The following is a 15,716-nucleotide window of genomic DNA, read 5'->3' on the forward strand; positions in this document are numbered from 1 at the left end:
CTTTCAGTCAGACCTGGAATTAGGTCTCTCACTCATGTGGTTTCAATTAAGTTCTGTTAAAAATAGCTTGTAATATAAGCATTTTCATTTTTAGTGCTTCAACAACTTTACAACTTTTAATCCATACAGAGGATAAACTTTGGGGAAAAAACAAAGGAAGTTACATAGTATTCTGGTACTTGGCTTTTTATAAATAGTTGTAGTATCTAGTGTACAGTCTTTTAAGATATTTGTTCTTATTTTACAATACAAATACACATATTTAAGAAACTTTAGAAGAATGTTTCCTTACTGATTAAAAGTAAATTATTAGAAACTTGGTAGAATTTCAACACCAGGATATATTATAAATAATTAGAGAATTTTGATTTTTGAATTACATATAATTTCAGGCAGACATTCTGATTTATGGACTTTGGCTCCACATTCATGCATATCTTCAAAGTGGTGAAAACTCAGCCACAGCTGCTACATCTTGCCACTTGTTTTTATTATAATATCTGGAGAAAAAACATAATAATAGATTATTTCATATATATCACAAGAAGGTGACCAATAAATATTAATAACCAAGTTCATGGGGACATGAGCTCTTGACACCCAACCCACCAAGTTTCACCCTGTCCCTTTTTTTTTTTTAATTTTTTTTTTTAATTTATTTCTAGGAGAGAGAGAGAGAAAGACAGCATGAGCAGGGGAGGGTCAGAGAAAGAGGGAGTCACAGGCTGAAACAGGCTCCAGGCTCTGAGCTGGCAGTCAGCACAGAGCCCGACGTGGGGCTCGAACCCACGAACCGCAAGATCATGACCCAGGCGAAAAGTCGGACGCTTAACCGACTAAGCCACCCAGGTGCCCCTCACCCTGTCCCTTATTAAACAAATCCAAAGGCCATTAAAATTTTTTTAAAAATTAAAAAAAAAATAAAGGGGTTGCCTGGGTGGCTCAGTTGGTTAAACATCCGACTTTAGCTCAGGTTATGATCTCACAGTTTGTAGGTTTGAACCCCGCATCAGGCTCTGTGCTGACAGCTCAGAGCCTAGAGCCTGCTTCAGATTCTGTGTTTCTCTCTCACTCTGCTCCTTTCCTGCTCACACTCTGTCTCTCAAAAATAAACAAACATTAAAAAAATAATAAAAAATAAAAATAAAAAATAAAAAGAGGAATAGTTGGCCCACTCCTTCCTGGATATGTTGAGGTTACCACTCTGGAGACAGATGAAGACATTCCAGTGGGAAGCCCAGCAAAGATGGCTGTCAGTAGCCATCACAAGGCCTCCAATTCTAGCCATGTAACCTGGAGGAGTCAATTCAGTTGTACTTCTTATCCCTGTCCTCCTCAGCCACCACCCAGGAAGAAGATCTTCACATGTTCCTACCCACCCTTCCTTTGTATTCTACTCCTCTATGCTATAGCTAAACCCAGGCTATTCCCAATACAGGATTCTGGGATCTTCGTCCCTACATCTTGTACCAGGAGATCCTGAGTGGAGCCAGCTTTACCTATTCCCATTGCCACTTTCATACTATGACATATGTCACCTCTGGCCTTAATCAATGATTCTCAAACTTTGTTACACCTTAGAATTACCTTAGCTTTTAAAAGTCCTGATATCCAGGCAATACTTCATACCAATCAGATTAGAATATTTAGACAAGAGACTCATATTCAGGAAAGTCTGATATGCAGGTAAATTTGAACACCAGCCACCTTTATCTTTGCTGTTCAAACTATGGTCCATGAACCAGCAATTTCATCATCATGTAGGAGTTTATTAGAAATGTAGAATCCTGGGCTCCATTCCAGATCTACTGAATCAAAATCTCCAACTTAATAAGACTTTCAAGCAATTCACAAATACATTAAAATTTGGGAAGCACTGCCTTTTCTACCCTTTAGTCCCTTTTGTTGTCTTTACTGACCTCAGGTACTCTGCCCATTTATTAAACACTTTGAAAACTGGGCCACAGTAATCTATTCCATTAACCTGGAGGAACTTCCCGACTGACTAATCAACCCACCCAATTATCCCTACCCCTATTGAGGCTTCATACGTATATCAAAGGCCTGACTTCACCTAGAACACATCATTTCTGAAACTTTACAATACTGGAGACCTGGGAGTCATTCTCTAACTGTCATTTTCTCTCACCACCTTGTACCGGTACCTAATCACTAAGCCCCATCAATTATACCAATAGATATGTTTAGTTTAGACTGGTTTGTGAACTCCAGAAGTACTGAACCAGATTGCTGAACCAATTACCTGGGGATCTGCATTATTTGTAAATTACCTAGATGATCCAAGCACCACACTTTGTGATACACTGGCTCAGATCCTTATTTTCCTAACTTTGTTCTTTGGAGCTTTTGAAAAACTCCTGCCTATTCTTTCTGTTTATAAGCTCACGTCTTTACAAGTCATTCCCACACTTCTAACCAAAATGAACTAATTAAAAAGCAATTTGATCAGGATAGTCAAAAGTCAATGTGGCATAGGAGGCTCTTCACAATCTGTCCTCTGATCACTACTCAAGACTCAGAGTCTCAGTTCTGAGTCTGATCTCTACTCCAGCCGAATGTAACTTCTTTCAGTTCATTAACTACCTGATGATACTTTAATCCTCTGTGCAGGGCGCCTGGGTGGCTCAGTCAGTTAAGCATCCGACTTCAGCTCAGGTCATGATCTCAGAGTTTGTGGGTTTGAGCCCTGTGTTGGGCTCTGTGCTGACAGCTAGCTCAGAGCCTGGAACCTGTTTCAGATTCTGTATCTCTCTCTCTCTGACCCTCCCCTGCTCTTACGCTGTCTTTCTCTCTCTCTCAGAAATAAATAAAACACTTAAAAAATTTGTAAAAAAAAAAAAAAAAAGCCTCTGTGCCTCTATTTATGCTGGTGCCTCTGCCTAGAAAGCCTATACTCAGAATGCATCTGAGGGCTTCAGATCATCCTTCAAAGCATCTCCTTATGTATCTCAACACAGTTCTCCATATGTAAAAGCACCTATTGGACTTGTTTTACCTATCTGACTTCCTTTATGAGGCTGCAAATTGCATAAAGACAACTATGTTTTTATCTCAATATTACCAACCACTAACTTCATCTAACATGTGACATTCAGAGTCTATGAACTTATTGAATGAATGAACGAATTAACTGCAGACCTTCATCTTTTTTGACATTGAATCAATAAGAAAAAAAGTCTCTGTTTAAATATAATACAGAAGCCCAAAGTATAAAACAAAGAGAAGCAAAACTGTTCTGTATAGATGAGCTGTGAAACTCAGAACCCTATCTACTCTACCCCATGTATCTTATTTGACAGCTACCCAAACTACTAAAAACCAAGAAAGCTAAGTTCTAATTCTAATTCTGACATTAATTATCTGTGTGAATATGGACAAGTCACCTATTCATCTGGCCAGGTCATTTTTATTATACATAAAATAAACAAAATAGACTAGATCATTAAATGGCTCTCAAATTTTAGTGCTAATTTGGAATCACGTTGAAAGTTAGTTCTTCAAATTGTGGATTTCTATGCCATATCTCTAGAGAATGTAATTTTCCAGGTCTGTAGTAATTCTGGTGTAGGTGGTGAGAGGACCACACATCAAGACAACTTGGACTGGATGTGTTTGAAGGGCTCTTTCATATGGTTGTCACCATTCTCAAACTTCTACTTACCCATACCACCTCCTCTATCACATCTCTTTTGGATTCTTCATTTTCACCACTTTTTTCCCCTCTAATCAGCGTTATTAATGATCAAGCATCATGATGAGCAGGGGTCCTAGACTATCAAAAGTAACCTTCATACTGCAGTCCTGATTAGATAACTGCCAAACTAGCTAAAACGTTAAATGCCACAACTAAAAATAGGCCGTAACATGTTTAAAATATCACAATCACTAGTTAGCTTGGGGCTTTGCTATTTTTACTAAAGGAAAGGCAGACACAAGTGGCCAGAAGTTGAAAGGGAATTACTTAAATGAAGAGGCTGCCAAATGAGGTGAGAGCCTAGAAAGAAGCCAGGATGTGGCATAATTGGTTCAACATACATCAAGGGGTCTCCCTAAATCAAACTAAAAATTTCAGTCTAAACACTTGGAAGAACTTCCCAGACACATGTTAGTTTTGATTTGTTGCATACTTAAACCTAGAATTGTGATATTATCTGATATCATAGACTAATATGAACAGCCATAAAATTAAAAGAAGTTTCTCTATTTTTATTTTATTAAAATTTTTTAAAGAGTTATTTATTTATTGGGAGAGACAGACAGGCAGAGAGAATCCCAAATCCCAAGCAGGCTCCACACTGATAGTGGGGCTTGAATTCATGAAGCATGAAACCATGACTTGAGCCAAAATCAAGAGTAGGATGCTTAATCAACTAAGCCACCCAGATGACTTTATTTTTATTTTTTAACTTTTTATTGTTACACCCTCAAAATGTATACATATATGTACTATAAAGCTTGATGGGTTTACACAAACTTATCATACCTATGTAACCAGCATTCAGATAATGAAATAGAACACTACCAGCACACTAGAATTTTCTCTCATAGTGCTTTCTAGTTAATAGTCCCTTCCTAACTAGGACATCTGCTATAGTGATTTTCATCATAGTTTAGTTTTGCTTAGCTTTGTACTAAATATAAGTAATATTAAATGTACTCTACTGTGTCTGGCTCCTTATGTGATCAGTATTGTTGCACGTAACTGCACATTGTTGATGCTCACTGCTACACAGCACTCCCACTGCAAATGAATGTAACACAGTTTACTGATCCATTCTACTGCTGGCAGGCACTTGGATTATTTTCTTTTTGGGGCTATTATTCAAGTGCTGTTATGAACATTCTAGCGTACATCTTTTGATGAACATATATACACATTATAGTTGGATATACTGTTGAAAGTGGAAATGTTGGGACTCCATGGTCCAGGGAAATGGACATGCAGGGTCTCTTTTCACCACAGTGAAATTTCTAGGGGCCTAGTGATACAAGAAATATACCACCTAAGATAAATGGCAAGTTGTTGCATCTGGCTCCTCCTACTGGGCCTTTTTAGATTCTGGAGTCAACAGACTGCTCATCTGAGTGTACTACTTCAACCCACTTGCCAAGTGCCTAAAGGATACTGGTTTTGAGGAAGCCTTAGAATAAAAGAAGGTTCTACAACAGGTTCAGGCTACTGTGCAAGATGCTCTGCCACTTGTACCAAAAGATCTAGCAGATCCAGTGGTGCATGAAATGTCAGTGAAAGATATACATATTTTTTTGGATCCCATAGATGAATCACAGCATAAGTCCTTAGGATTTTGGAGCACATCTCTGGCATCTTCTTTGAAAAACTACTATTTTTTTTGGCAAATATCTTTTGGTCTGCTACTGGGCCTTAGTAGAGACTGAATACTTAATCATGGATCACCAAGTTACAAAGAGAGCTAAGCTGCCCATCATGAATTATACATAGTCTGATGCACAAAGCCATAAAGTTGGCTGTGCAGAGCAGCACACACTATCAAATAGACATGGCATATATGAAATTGAGCTCAAGCCCAAAAGGCACAATTAGGTAAGGAAGGAGCCCAAATGCCCATGGTCCCCACTATTGCTACACTATTTTCTCTCTCCCAGCCTGCACTATTGGCATCATGAAGAATTCTCTCTATGATCTGCTGACTGAGGGAAAAAAAACACCTCTGTCCTCTGTCTTAGTTTACAAATATGCAGGCACAACCTGAAAGCTCCTTTCTGGGGCATCCTTGAAGAAAATTGCTGAAGGTATATCCTCCCAGTGGTCAGAAAGAACTTCAAGAAATATATCTCAACGTTTCCTTTGGTAAAAGGAGAAATGGCCAGATATGTGGTTACATACTGAATCATGGATTGTGGCCTATAGTTTGGCTGGATAATTAGAGACTTGGAAGGGACATGACTGGAAAGTTGATGACAAGGAAATTTAGAGAAGAAGCATATAGACAGACTTCTCTGAATGGGTAAAAAATGTGAAGATATCTGTGTCCCCTGTGAATATTCATCAAAGGATGATCTCAGCAGACAAAGACTTTATTTTTTTTCACATAGTTTACATTATGGTTTATTCTTGGTGTTGTATATTCTATGGGTCTAGACAAATATATAATGACCTATCCACCACTATGGTACCACAGAGTGTATTATCACTGTGCTAAAGCTCTTCTGTGTTCTGTCTAGTCATCCCTCTCCTTCCAACCCCCAGCAACCATTGATCTCTTTGCTATCTCCACAGTTTTGCCTTTTTCAGAATATCACACATTGGAAACATACAGTATGTAGACTTTTCAGACTGGCTTCTTTCACAAGTATGCATTTGAGATTCTCCAAGTGTTTTCATGACTTGGTAGTTTATTTGTTTTTAGCACCGACATTTCCCTGTTGTCCTTGTTCCAGATTCTGACCATTCTAATAGGTATTGTAGTGGCATCTCATTGTTGTTTAATTTCCATTTCTCTCATGACAAAGGCTTTAATAATCAAGTAGATAATAAGATCCATTCTGTAGATAACCTGTTAGCCTTTTTCCTCAGCCACCTCTATCACCATCTGATAAACTAATGAACAAAATAGCCATGGTGGCAAAGATGGTGGTTATGTATGGGCTCAGCAACTCAGTGAAGCCAACCTAGCTATAGCCACTGATGAGTATTCAATTTGTTAGCAGGAGAGACCAATACCTAATCCCCAATATGGCACTATTCCCTGGAGTGATCAGCCAGCTACCAGGTGGCAGGTTGATTACCTTGTACCACTTTCATCATGAAAGGGACAGCATTTTACTCTTACTGGAATAGACACTTACTTTGAATATGGATTTGCCTTTCTTGCATGAAATGCTTCTGCCAAAACAACCATCCATGGACTTGGAAAATACTTTATCCACCATCATGGTATCCCAAAGAGCATTGCTTCTCATCAAGGAACTCACTTCACAGCAAAAGAAATGTGGCAAAAGGCCCAAGTTCATGGAATTCACTGCTCTTTCCATGTTCCCCACAATCTTGAAGTAGCTGACTTGACAGAATAGTGGAATGGCCTTTTGAAGACTTAGAGCACCAGTTAGGCAGCAATATCTTGCAGGGCTGGGACAAGGTTCTCCAGAATGTTGTATATGCTCTGAATCAGTATCAAATATATGGTTCTATTTCTCCCCAACTACCAGGATTCAAAGGTGCAAGAATCAAGAAATGGAGGTGCAACTGGGATCACTCAATATAACCCCTTGCAACCCACTAGCAAAATTTTTTGCTTCCTGTTCCCATGACTTTATGCTCTGCTGTCCTAGAGGCATTAGTTCCAAAGAGAGGGATGCTTCCAACAACATATACAACAATGAATCCATTGAACTGTAAGTTAAGGCTGTCACTTGGCTGCTTTGGGCTTCTCGGGCCTCTGAATTAACAGACAAAGAAGGGAATTACTGTGCTGGCTGGGTCAGCTGATCCTGACTACCAAGGTGACATTTCCTCCACAATGGAGGCAAGAAAGAGTATGTCCAGAATACAAGAGATTCCTTATGGCATCTCTTAGTTTTACCATGTCTTGTGATTAAGATCAATGGAAAATTACAACACAATCCAAGCAGGACTAATGGCCCAGACCCTACTTAAATGAGATTTGTATCACCCTACTAGTTTAAGAACTATGACCAGCTGGGGTGCCTCCTGAGGGAAAAAAATATGAAATGGATAGAAGACAAAGGTAGTTATAAATACCAGTTATGCCCACATGACTAGTTTTAGCGAGTTTCTTTGTTTTCCTCTCTCTTTTATTCCCAAATCATCTAACATAAAATGTCTTAATAATAAATAGTTAATTTTATATCACAGTACTTGAGTTACAGGGTATCAAGAAGAGTAAACAACCCCCAAGGATTTTGGATCCTCTTCTGGGAAAGGAATTAGCACGTTTGGGGTTGTATGTAGGAGAGGTACATTAAGTTAGACAGAAGTATGACTTTGTTACTGCCTTTATTTACAGATTAAATATGGTTTAAGGAGATGTGTGTGACTACATACTTGACATGAAATAGACTGTGATGGTTAGTTGTATGTGTCAACTTGGTTTGGCTATATTACCCAATTAAATTAAATAATAATCTTGCTGTTGCTGTAAAGATAATTTGTAGATAAGGTTAATATTTATTATAACAGGTTTTAGGAGATTATCCTTGATACTTGGGCCTCACCAATCAACTGAAAGGCCTTAAGAGCAAAACCAAGGTTTCCCTAAGAAAGAAGAAATTCCTCCTCTCCTAAGGACTGCATCATCAGTTCCTGCCCCCAGAGTTTCCAGCCTGCCCTGTGGTTTTCAGCCAGACTCTACAACTGCATAAGTCAGTTCCTTGAGATACCACTCCTTACATGTATCTGCATACATATATGTCTTTGTGTGTACTTACAACCGACTAGTTCTGCTTCTTTGGGGAAAACCTGACTGATACGGCATCTATTATTCCCTACCACCAGGCTAATCTCATCAGAGATGGAGTTAGAAAAAAATCTATTATGAGGTCTCTGTCTTTGAAAACTTCACAACCTGAAGAATATGAAAGGTCGGGATTGTGAATTATGTGAGGTAGTAATATATTACTAAGTGTCAAATGAGTAGCACTGAATTGAAAAAAAGAAAAAGACCTCTGTGGACTTAGGGAGTGCTCAGAACAGGCTCTGTGGCAGAAATGGGGACAAGGATCAAAAGCAGACAGTTTAGTTGGACTGAAATTGTACATAATCTATTGAATTTCAATTGCTTCATTGCCTGCTTACTCATAAAAGGTTCCCAGGCTCCAATGACTAATCAGACATTCTGTCTGATATATATAGTCAGGAAAGTACAGCAAAACGTAAAAAGTTTAAAAAACCTTGAGAGACTGAATTTCTCTTTACTACCCATTAGCAGTAAAATCTTGGACAAAATGCATACTATTTTAAGTTCCATATTCTTTACATCTAAAACAAAAATAATAATACACACTTGCCTATTACAAAGCCATAGTGAGAAATAAATGAGATATAATAAATCCTTAGCTCAGTGCCTTTCACAGAGGAAGTGCTCAACCAATGCTAGCTGAATGTAAAAATACATGAAAAATACTTTCAGAAAGAATGCTACTAAAAGGGAAACCCTACTAGCAAACCAGATTCAACAATATATTAAAAGAATTATTCACCATGATCAAGTGGGATTTATTCCCTGGGATGTAGGGCTGGTTCAATACCCACAAATCAATCAATGTAATACATCACATTAATAAAAGAAAGGATAAGAACCACATGATCCCTCAATAGATACAGAAAAAGCATTTGACAAAACACAACATTTTTTCTTCACAAAACCCCTCAAGAAAGTAGGGATAAAAGGAATATACCTCAAGATCATAAAAGCCATATATGAAAGACCCACAGTTAATATCATCCTCACTGGGGAAAAACTAAGAGCTTTCCTCCTAAGGTCAGAAAAACAAGAGGGATGTCCACTCTCACCAGTTATTCAACATAGCGTTGAAAGTCCTAGCCTCAGCAATCAGACGGCACAAAGAAATAAAAGGCATAAATAAAATCAGCAAGGAGGAAGTCAAACATTCACTCTTCACTGATGACATGATATTCTATGTGGAAAATCCAAAAGATACCACCAAAAAATTGCTAGAACTGATCCATGAATTCAGCAAAATCACAGGATATAAAATTAATGTACAGAATTTGGTTGCATTGGAATAAACCAACAATGAAACAACAGAAAGAGAAATCAAGTAATCAATCCTATTTATAACTGCACTAAAAACCATAAAACAACTAGGAATAAGCCTAACCAAAGGGGTGAAAAGTCTATCTGAAAACTATAGAAAGCTTATGAAAAAAACTGAAGAAGACACAAAAAAATGGAAAAACATTCCATGCTCATTGATTGGAAGAACAAACACTGTCAAAATGTCAGCACTACCCAAAGCAATCTACATATTCAATGCAACCCTTATAAAAATTAGACCAGCATTCTTCACAGAGCTAGAACAAACAATTCTAAAATTTATATGGAATCAGAAAAGACCACAAATAGCCAAAGCAATGCTGAAAAAGAAATCCAAAGCAGGAGGTGTCACAATTCCGGATTTCAAGCTGTATTACAAAGCTGTAATCATCAAGATAGTATGGTACAGGCACAAAAGCAAACACATAGATCAGTGGAACAGAATAGAGAGCCCAGAAATAGATCCACAAACATATGGCAAACTAATCTTCAACAAAACAGGAAAGAATATCCAATGGAACAAAGATGGTCTCTTCAGCAAATGGTATTGGGAAAACTGGACAGCAACATGCAGAAGAATGAAGCTGGGCCACTTTCTTACACCATACACAAAAATACATTCAAAATGGATGAAACACCTAAGTGTGAGAAAGGAAACCATAAAAATCCTAGAGGGGAAAACAGGCAGCAACCTCTCTGACCTCCACTGAGCAACTTCTTACTAGACATGTTGCCAAAGGCAAGGGAAATAAAAAGCAAAAGTGAACTATTGAATCCTCATCAACATAAGAAGCTTCTACACAGCAAAAGAAACAATCAGCAAAACTAAAAGGTAAACAACATAATGGGAGAAGATATGTGCCAATGACATATCAGTTAAAGGGTTAGTATCCAAACTATAAAGAACTTTTCAAACTCAACACCCAAAAAACAAATAATCCAGGGAAGAAATGGGCAGAAGACATGAATAGACACTTTTCCAAAGAAGACATCCAGATGGCTAACAAACACATGAAAAGATGCTTAACATCATTCATTATCAAGGAAATACAAATAAAAACCACAATAAGATACTGCATTATCTGATACCACAAATCAAAACCACAATGAGATCCCGCATTATCTGACACCTGTCAGAATGGCTAAAATTAACAAGTCAGGCAACAACAGATATTGGCGATGTGGAGAACATGGAGCAAGAGGAACCCTTTTGCACTGCTGGTGGGAATGCAAACTGGTTCAACCACTGTGGAAAACAGTATGGAGTTCCTTAAAAAAATTAAGAATAGAAAAACCCTACAATACAGCAATTGCACTACTAGATATTTATCCAAAGGATACAAAAATGTTGATTTGAAGGGGCAGAGGCACCCCAATGTTTATAGTAGCACTATAGACAATAGCCAAAGTATGGAAAGGTCATAAATGTCCATTGACTGATGAACAGATAAAGAAGATGTGGTATATATATACAGTAGAATACTACTCAGCGACCAAAAAGAATGAAATCTTGTCATTTGCAACAGCACAGATGGAACTAGAGTGTATTACGCTAAAAAAAATGTCAGTCAGAGAAAGACAAATAACATACCATTTCACTAATATGTGGAATTTAGGAAACAAAACAGATGAACATAGAGGAAGGGAAGCAAAACTAAGATAAAGACAAAGAGGGAGGCAAACCAGAAGAGGCTCTTAAACAAAGAGAACAAACTGAGCATTACTGGTAGAGTTTTGGTGGGGAATGGGCTTAAATAGGTGATGGACATTAAGAAGGGCACTTGTTGTGAGGAGCACTGGGTGTTATATGTAAGTGATGAATCACTAATTCTCTTCCTTAAATCATTGTTACACTATATGTTAACTAACTTGGATTTAAATTTAAAAAATAAATAAAAGTGAAACCCATCAACACTAAATTTCAAATAGTTATAAGAATAGTATCCTAGATAAATACATTTAAATCAGTGGCATAAGCTAATTTTTCAAAACATTAAGTATTTGACATTTAAAAATTATTTTTTTTAATTTATTTTATGTCTTTATTTTATTTTTTGAGAGAAAGAGAGACAGGGTGTGAGTGGGGGAAGGGTAGAGAGAGAGGGAAACAAAGAATCTGAAGCAGGATCCAGGCTCTGAGCTGTCAGCACAGAGCCCGACGCGGGACTCGAACCCATGGACTGTGAGATCATGACCTGAGCCGAAGTTGGACGCTTAACCTGAGCCACCCAAGAACCCTTAAAAGTTATTTTAGTCAAGTTCTGACACCTAACCAAACTTTTTATAATGTTACCATTTTCATTTTGTAGAAGAGCTCTTAGAATACAATTTATAAGTGGACTTTCTGTGCACATAAGGAATTTACCATGAAAGAATGTTTTATATCACCCAAAAAGTAGACACTGCATTCACACTATTGTACCTTGGGGAATTTCTTTAGGTGGAGAATATTTCTTCTTCTTTACAATAATACCTTTACTTTTTACTTGCCTCGTTCCTGGTGTTGCTCTAATAATACAACATATTTCTGATTTATTTGAAGGAAACTGAAAAAGAAAAAAACCAGATAATGCATAATTTTTCCAGGTACTATATTTGTATGTTGTTTTATTTCAAAGGCAAATATTCTCAACACCCTATTTCATACATATTAATGATAGGAAACATTTATGAAATGCTTACTCCACTCCAGACACTAATGAATTGGTTTGAAAACATTTGCTTATTTAATAATCACCAGAAGCCGACAGGGAAGATTATATTAACTCTACAATCCAGCAATTGCACTACTTGTAAAATGAGGAAACCTCCATTCAAATAATTTGGATAACTTATTTAAGGGCACAGAGAGAATGACAGAGTTAATATTCAAGCACTCCTAAGTGTGAGAGCAAGTTTATACAATTTACTGAATTAAAACACAAATTTAATTTAATTCTGAGCCAAACATTAGATTTCCTTGATTTCTCAACTAAATGGATTTTGACAACTGCCCATCAAACAGACAAGACAGGCTCTAGTTTAAAATGACAGACATATCTTACTTCTTAGAACTCAGAAATAGAGATATGTATTTATCAAGGGCTCCTCCCATTTTAAATAAAGCTGATACAGAAACATCTTCTACTGTAAAATTCATATCATCCTCTGTGGTGGACATCTGCTATTTTCCTGCCTAGCATCTTTTCCATTCTTCTGATACTAAACGGTACCAGAGTTTTCTTGGAAGAATCTACTCATTCTCCTAGGCTGTACACCACCCTTTCCTTATGGCTCAAGTGAAACTGATAGTACTTCTGGGCACCAAGGTGGCTGTAGGACCCAGCCTAGCCAATCAACATATGCCATGCCCCCAGGGCATGGTGACTGGCTGAGACAAGGACTTTGATGGGCCAGCAGGAAGAAGGGATTGCTGAATTTGAGATTCTGGCACTAAGCCAAAATCTTTGAGGGGACTAAAGCGGTCCTAGATTGATACTCAACCCTAGCTATAGCTTTTGTAGTAGACACAGATATATATCCTCTTAGGAGGATGTGATCTCATTTTAGGCTCTTAGGATTTTTATCAACTAAGATCAAGGAAATAAATGATCAGGGCTAGTAGCAAACCTGTTCTTCAAGACTCAGCTCAGAATAGTTCCAAGCAGAAATAACGGACAAAATATATTTCACCTTATCCTCTAATTATATTATAACAATAATAAATGAAGTACCAAACTCATGACAAATCAAGCTACCATGTTTAAGACTGTACAGTATCAAACTCTAGGGAGTTAAGTCCCTAGAACAGCAGATACCAGAATTGCCAACTCAGAATAGAATAACAATGTACTAAATTATTAAATAATTAACAACTGAAATTTCATGGATGAGCAAGCAACTAGAGATTATCTGGAGTGAAATGTAGATTTGACAAAGAAACAACTAGAATGTCTTGAAATGAAAAATAAAGTTGTTGCAATACAAAATCCAATGGAAGCCTTAAGCAGCAAAATAGACACAACTGAAGAATTATTGATTAAATTACCCAGAATATAACAAATAAATGAAAAGTATTTTTTTAACTTTTTAAATGTTGGTTTATTTTTGAGAGAGAGAGAAAGTAAGAATGAATATCCCAAGCAGGCCCTGCACACTCACTGCAGAGCCCAACACAGGGCTTGAATCCACAAACCATGAGATCGTGACCTAAACCAAAATCAAGAGTTGGATGCTTAACTGACTGAAACACCCAGGTGCCCCAACAAATCAGTAAAAAATATTAAATAGACTTTGAAAGATATGGAGGATAGAAAGATGCCTAACTTATGCTAATTACCATTCCAGAGAATATAAAACAGATAATAGCTGAGAAATTTCCCAAACTGATGAAAGATATTAGTACACACATTCAGGAAGCCTAAGATTCCAAGCAACATTAGAATATAAAGAAACAAGAGCAAATACAATACTAATCTCTTTAAGTATACATTCCAGTGAAATTAGAGCATACACACAATAAGGAGAACTTTAAAAATCCAGAAAGAAAAGATATATCAGTCCCCAAGACCATGTCAGGCTTAATGATTTGCCAAAAGGACTCACAAGATTCAGAAAAGCTGGTATACTCACAGTTATGGTTTATTACACAACAGAATACAAATTAAAATCCACAAAGGGAAAAGGTACATGGGAGAGTCCAGGAGAAAAAGTACACAGAGCTCAAAACAGGATGATAAGCTTCCAGTTGTCCCCTCCTAGTTAAGTCACATGGATAGTGTTTAACTTTCCCAAGTGCAAAGTGTTGCCAACATCAGAAGCCATGTCAGCCTTGACTCAGACCCCAGTATCCCATAGGTCAAACTGATATAGAGGTAGCCCAAAGCCTCAGGAATCAAAAACAGGCATTTACCATAAATCACATTGTTAGCATAAACTATCTGGCATGGTTGAGGAAGGCTACTCCAAGGGGTCATAACTCTTACAAAGGACTCTTTAAATGTCAGCAGTAAACACACACACAACACACACACACACAATTAAAAACCAGGCCAAAGGCCTTACCAGACAGTTCACTAAAGATATACAGATGGCAAATAAGCATATTAAATGATGCTCCACATGACATTTCTTAATCAAGGAGGGCAAATAAAAACAACAGTGAGATACTACTACATACCTATTAGAATGGCCAATATCTAAAATACTGACAACAGTAAACCTTTGTTCAAACCCAGAGAACACACAATACCAAGAATGGGCCCGGAGTTAAACTATGGACTTTGGGTGATTATAATGTACCAATGTAGGTTCATTCTTGGTTGAAAAAAAAAGTACCACTTGGTGAATTATATTGATAATGATGGGAGCTATGCACATATTGAAATACTGGGTATATAAGAAAACTATGTATCTCTCTTTCTCAATTTTGCTATAAACCTAAAACTTTTAAAAAAAAATTTTTTTAAATTTTTAGAAAAAGTAAAAAGATACAAAAATATATACCACATTAACAACAGTCTAAAGAAACCTAGAATACCTGTAGTGCTATCAGAAAAAGGAGATTTCTGTGCAAAGAATATTACCAGGAATAAAGAAGTTCCTTCATAATGACAGCGGGTGAATTCATCAAGAAAATATAACAATCCTCAACAATCCTAACTGTTTACACACCTAGTAGCAGAGCTTCAAAATATATAAAACAAAAAAGGATAGAAATGAAAGGAGAAATGGAAAAACCCACCATTGTAGTCTGATATTTTTGAGATCAAGAGTCTCATGCTCTTCCAATCAGAGAACTCTAGATGCTGGCGAGGATGTGGAGAAACGGGCACCCTCCTACACTGTTGGTGGGAATGGAAACTGGTACAGCCCCTCTGGAAAACAGTGTGGAGGTTCCTCAGGAAACTAACAATAGAACTCCCTTATGACCCAGCAATA

At 37.3% G+C, this 15,716-nt stretch overlaps 1 protein-coding gene across 1 annotated transcript in view; it reads right to left on the reverse strand.

The window, feature by feature from the left end:
• Positions 1–336: 336 nt before the first annotated feature.
• Positions 337–15,716, reverse strand: part of MEIKIN (meiotic kinetochore factor) — a 100,676-nt gene continuing 85,296 nt past the window's right edge. The window contains exons 13-14 of the mRNA XM_039252566.1: positions 12,220–12,343; positions 337–500 (exon numbers count right to left, since the gene is read on the reverse strand). Coding sequence (XP_039108497.1) covers positions 469–500; positions 12,220–12,343 — 156 coding nt within the window. The 3' untranslated portion in view covers positions 337–468. The remainder of the gene's footprint in view (positions 501–12,219; positions 12,344–15,716) is intronic.

Source organism: Hyaena hyaena, unplaced genomic scaffold (assembly GCF_003009895.1).
Source record: "Hyaena hyaena isolate Hyena2069 unplaced genomic scaffold, ASM300989v1 scaffold_425, whole genome shotgun sequence".
Classification (NCBI taxonomy): Eukaryota; Metazoa; Chordata; class Mammalia; order Carnivora; family Hyaenidae; genus Hyaena; species Hyaena hyaena.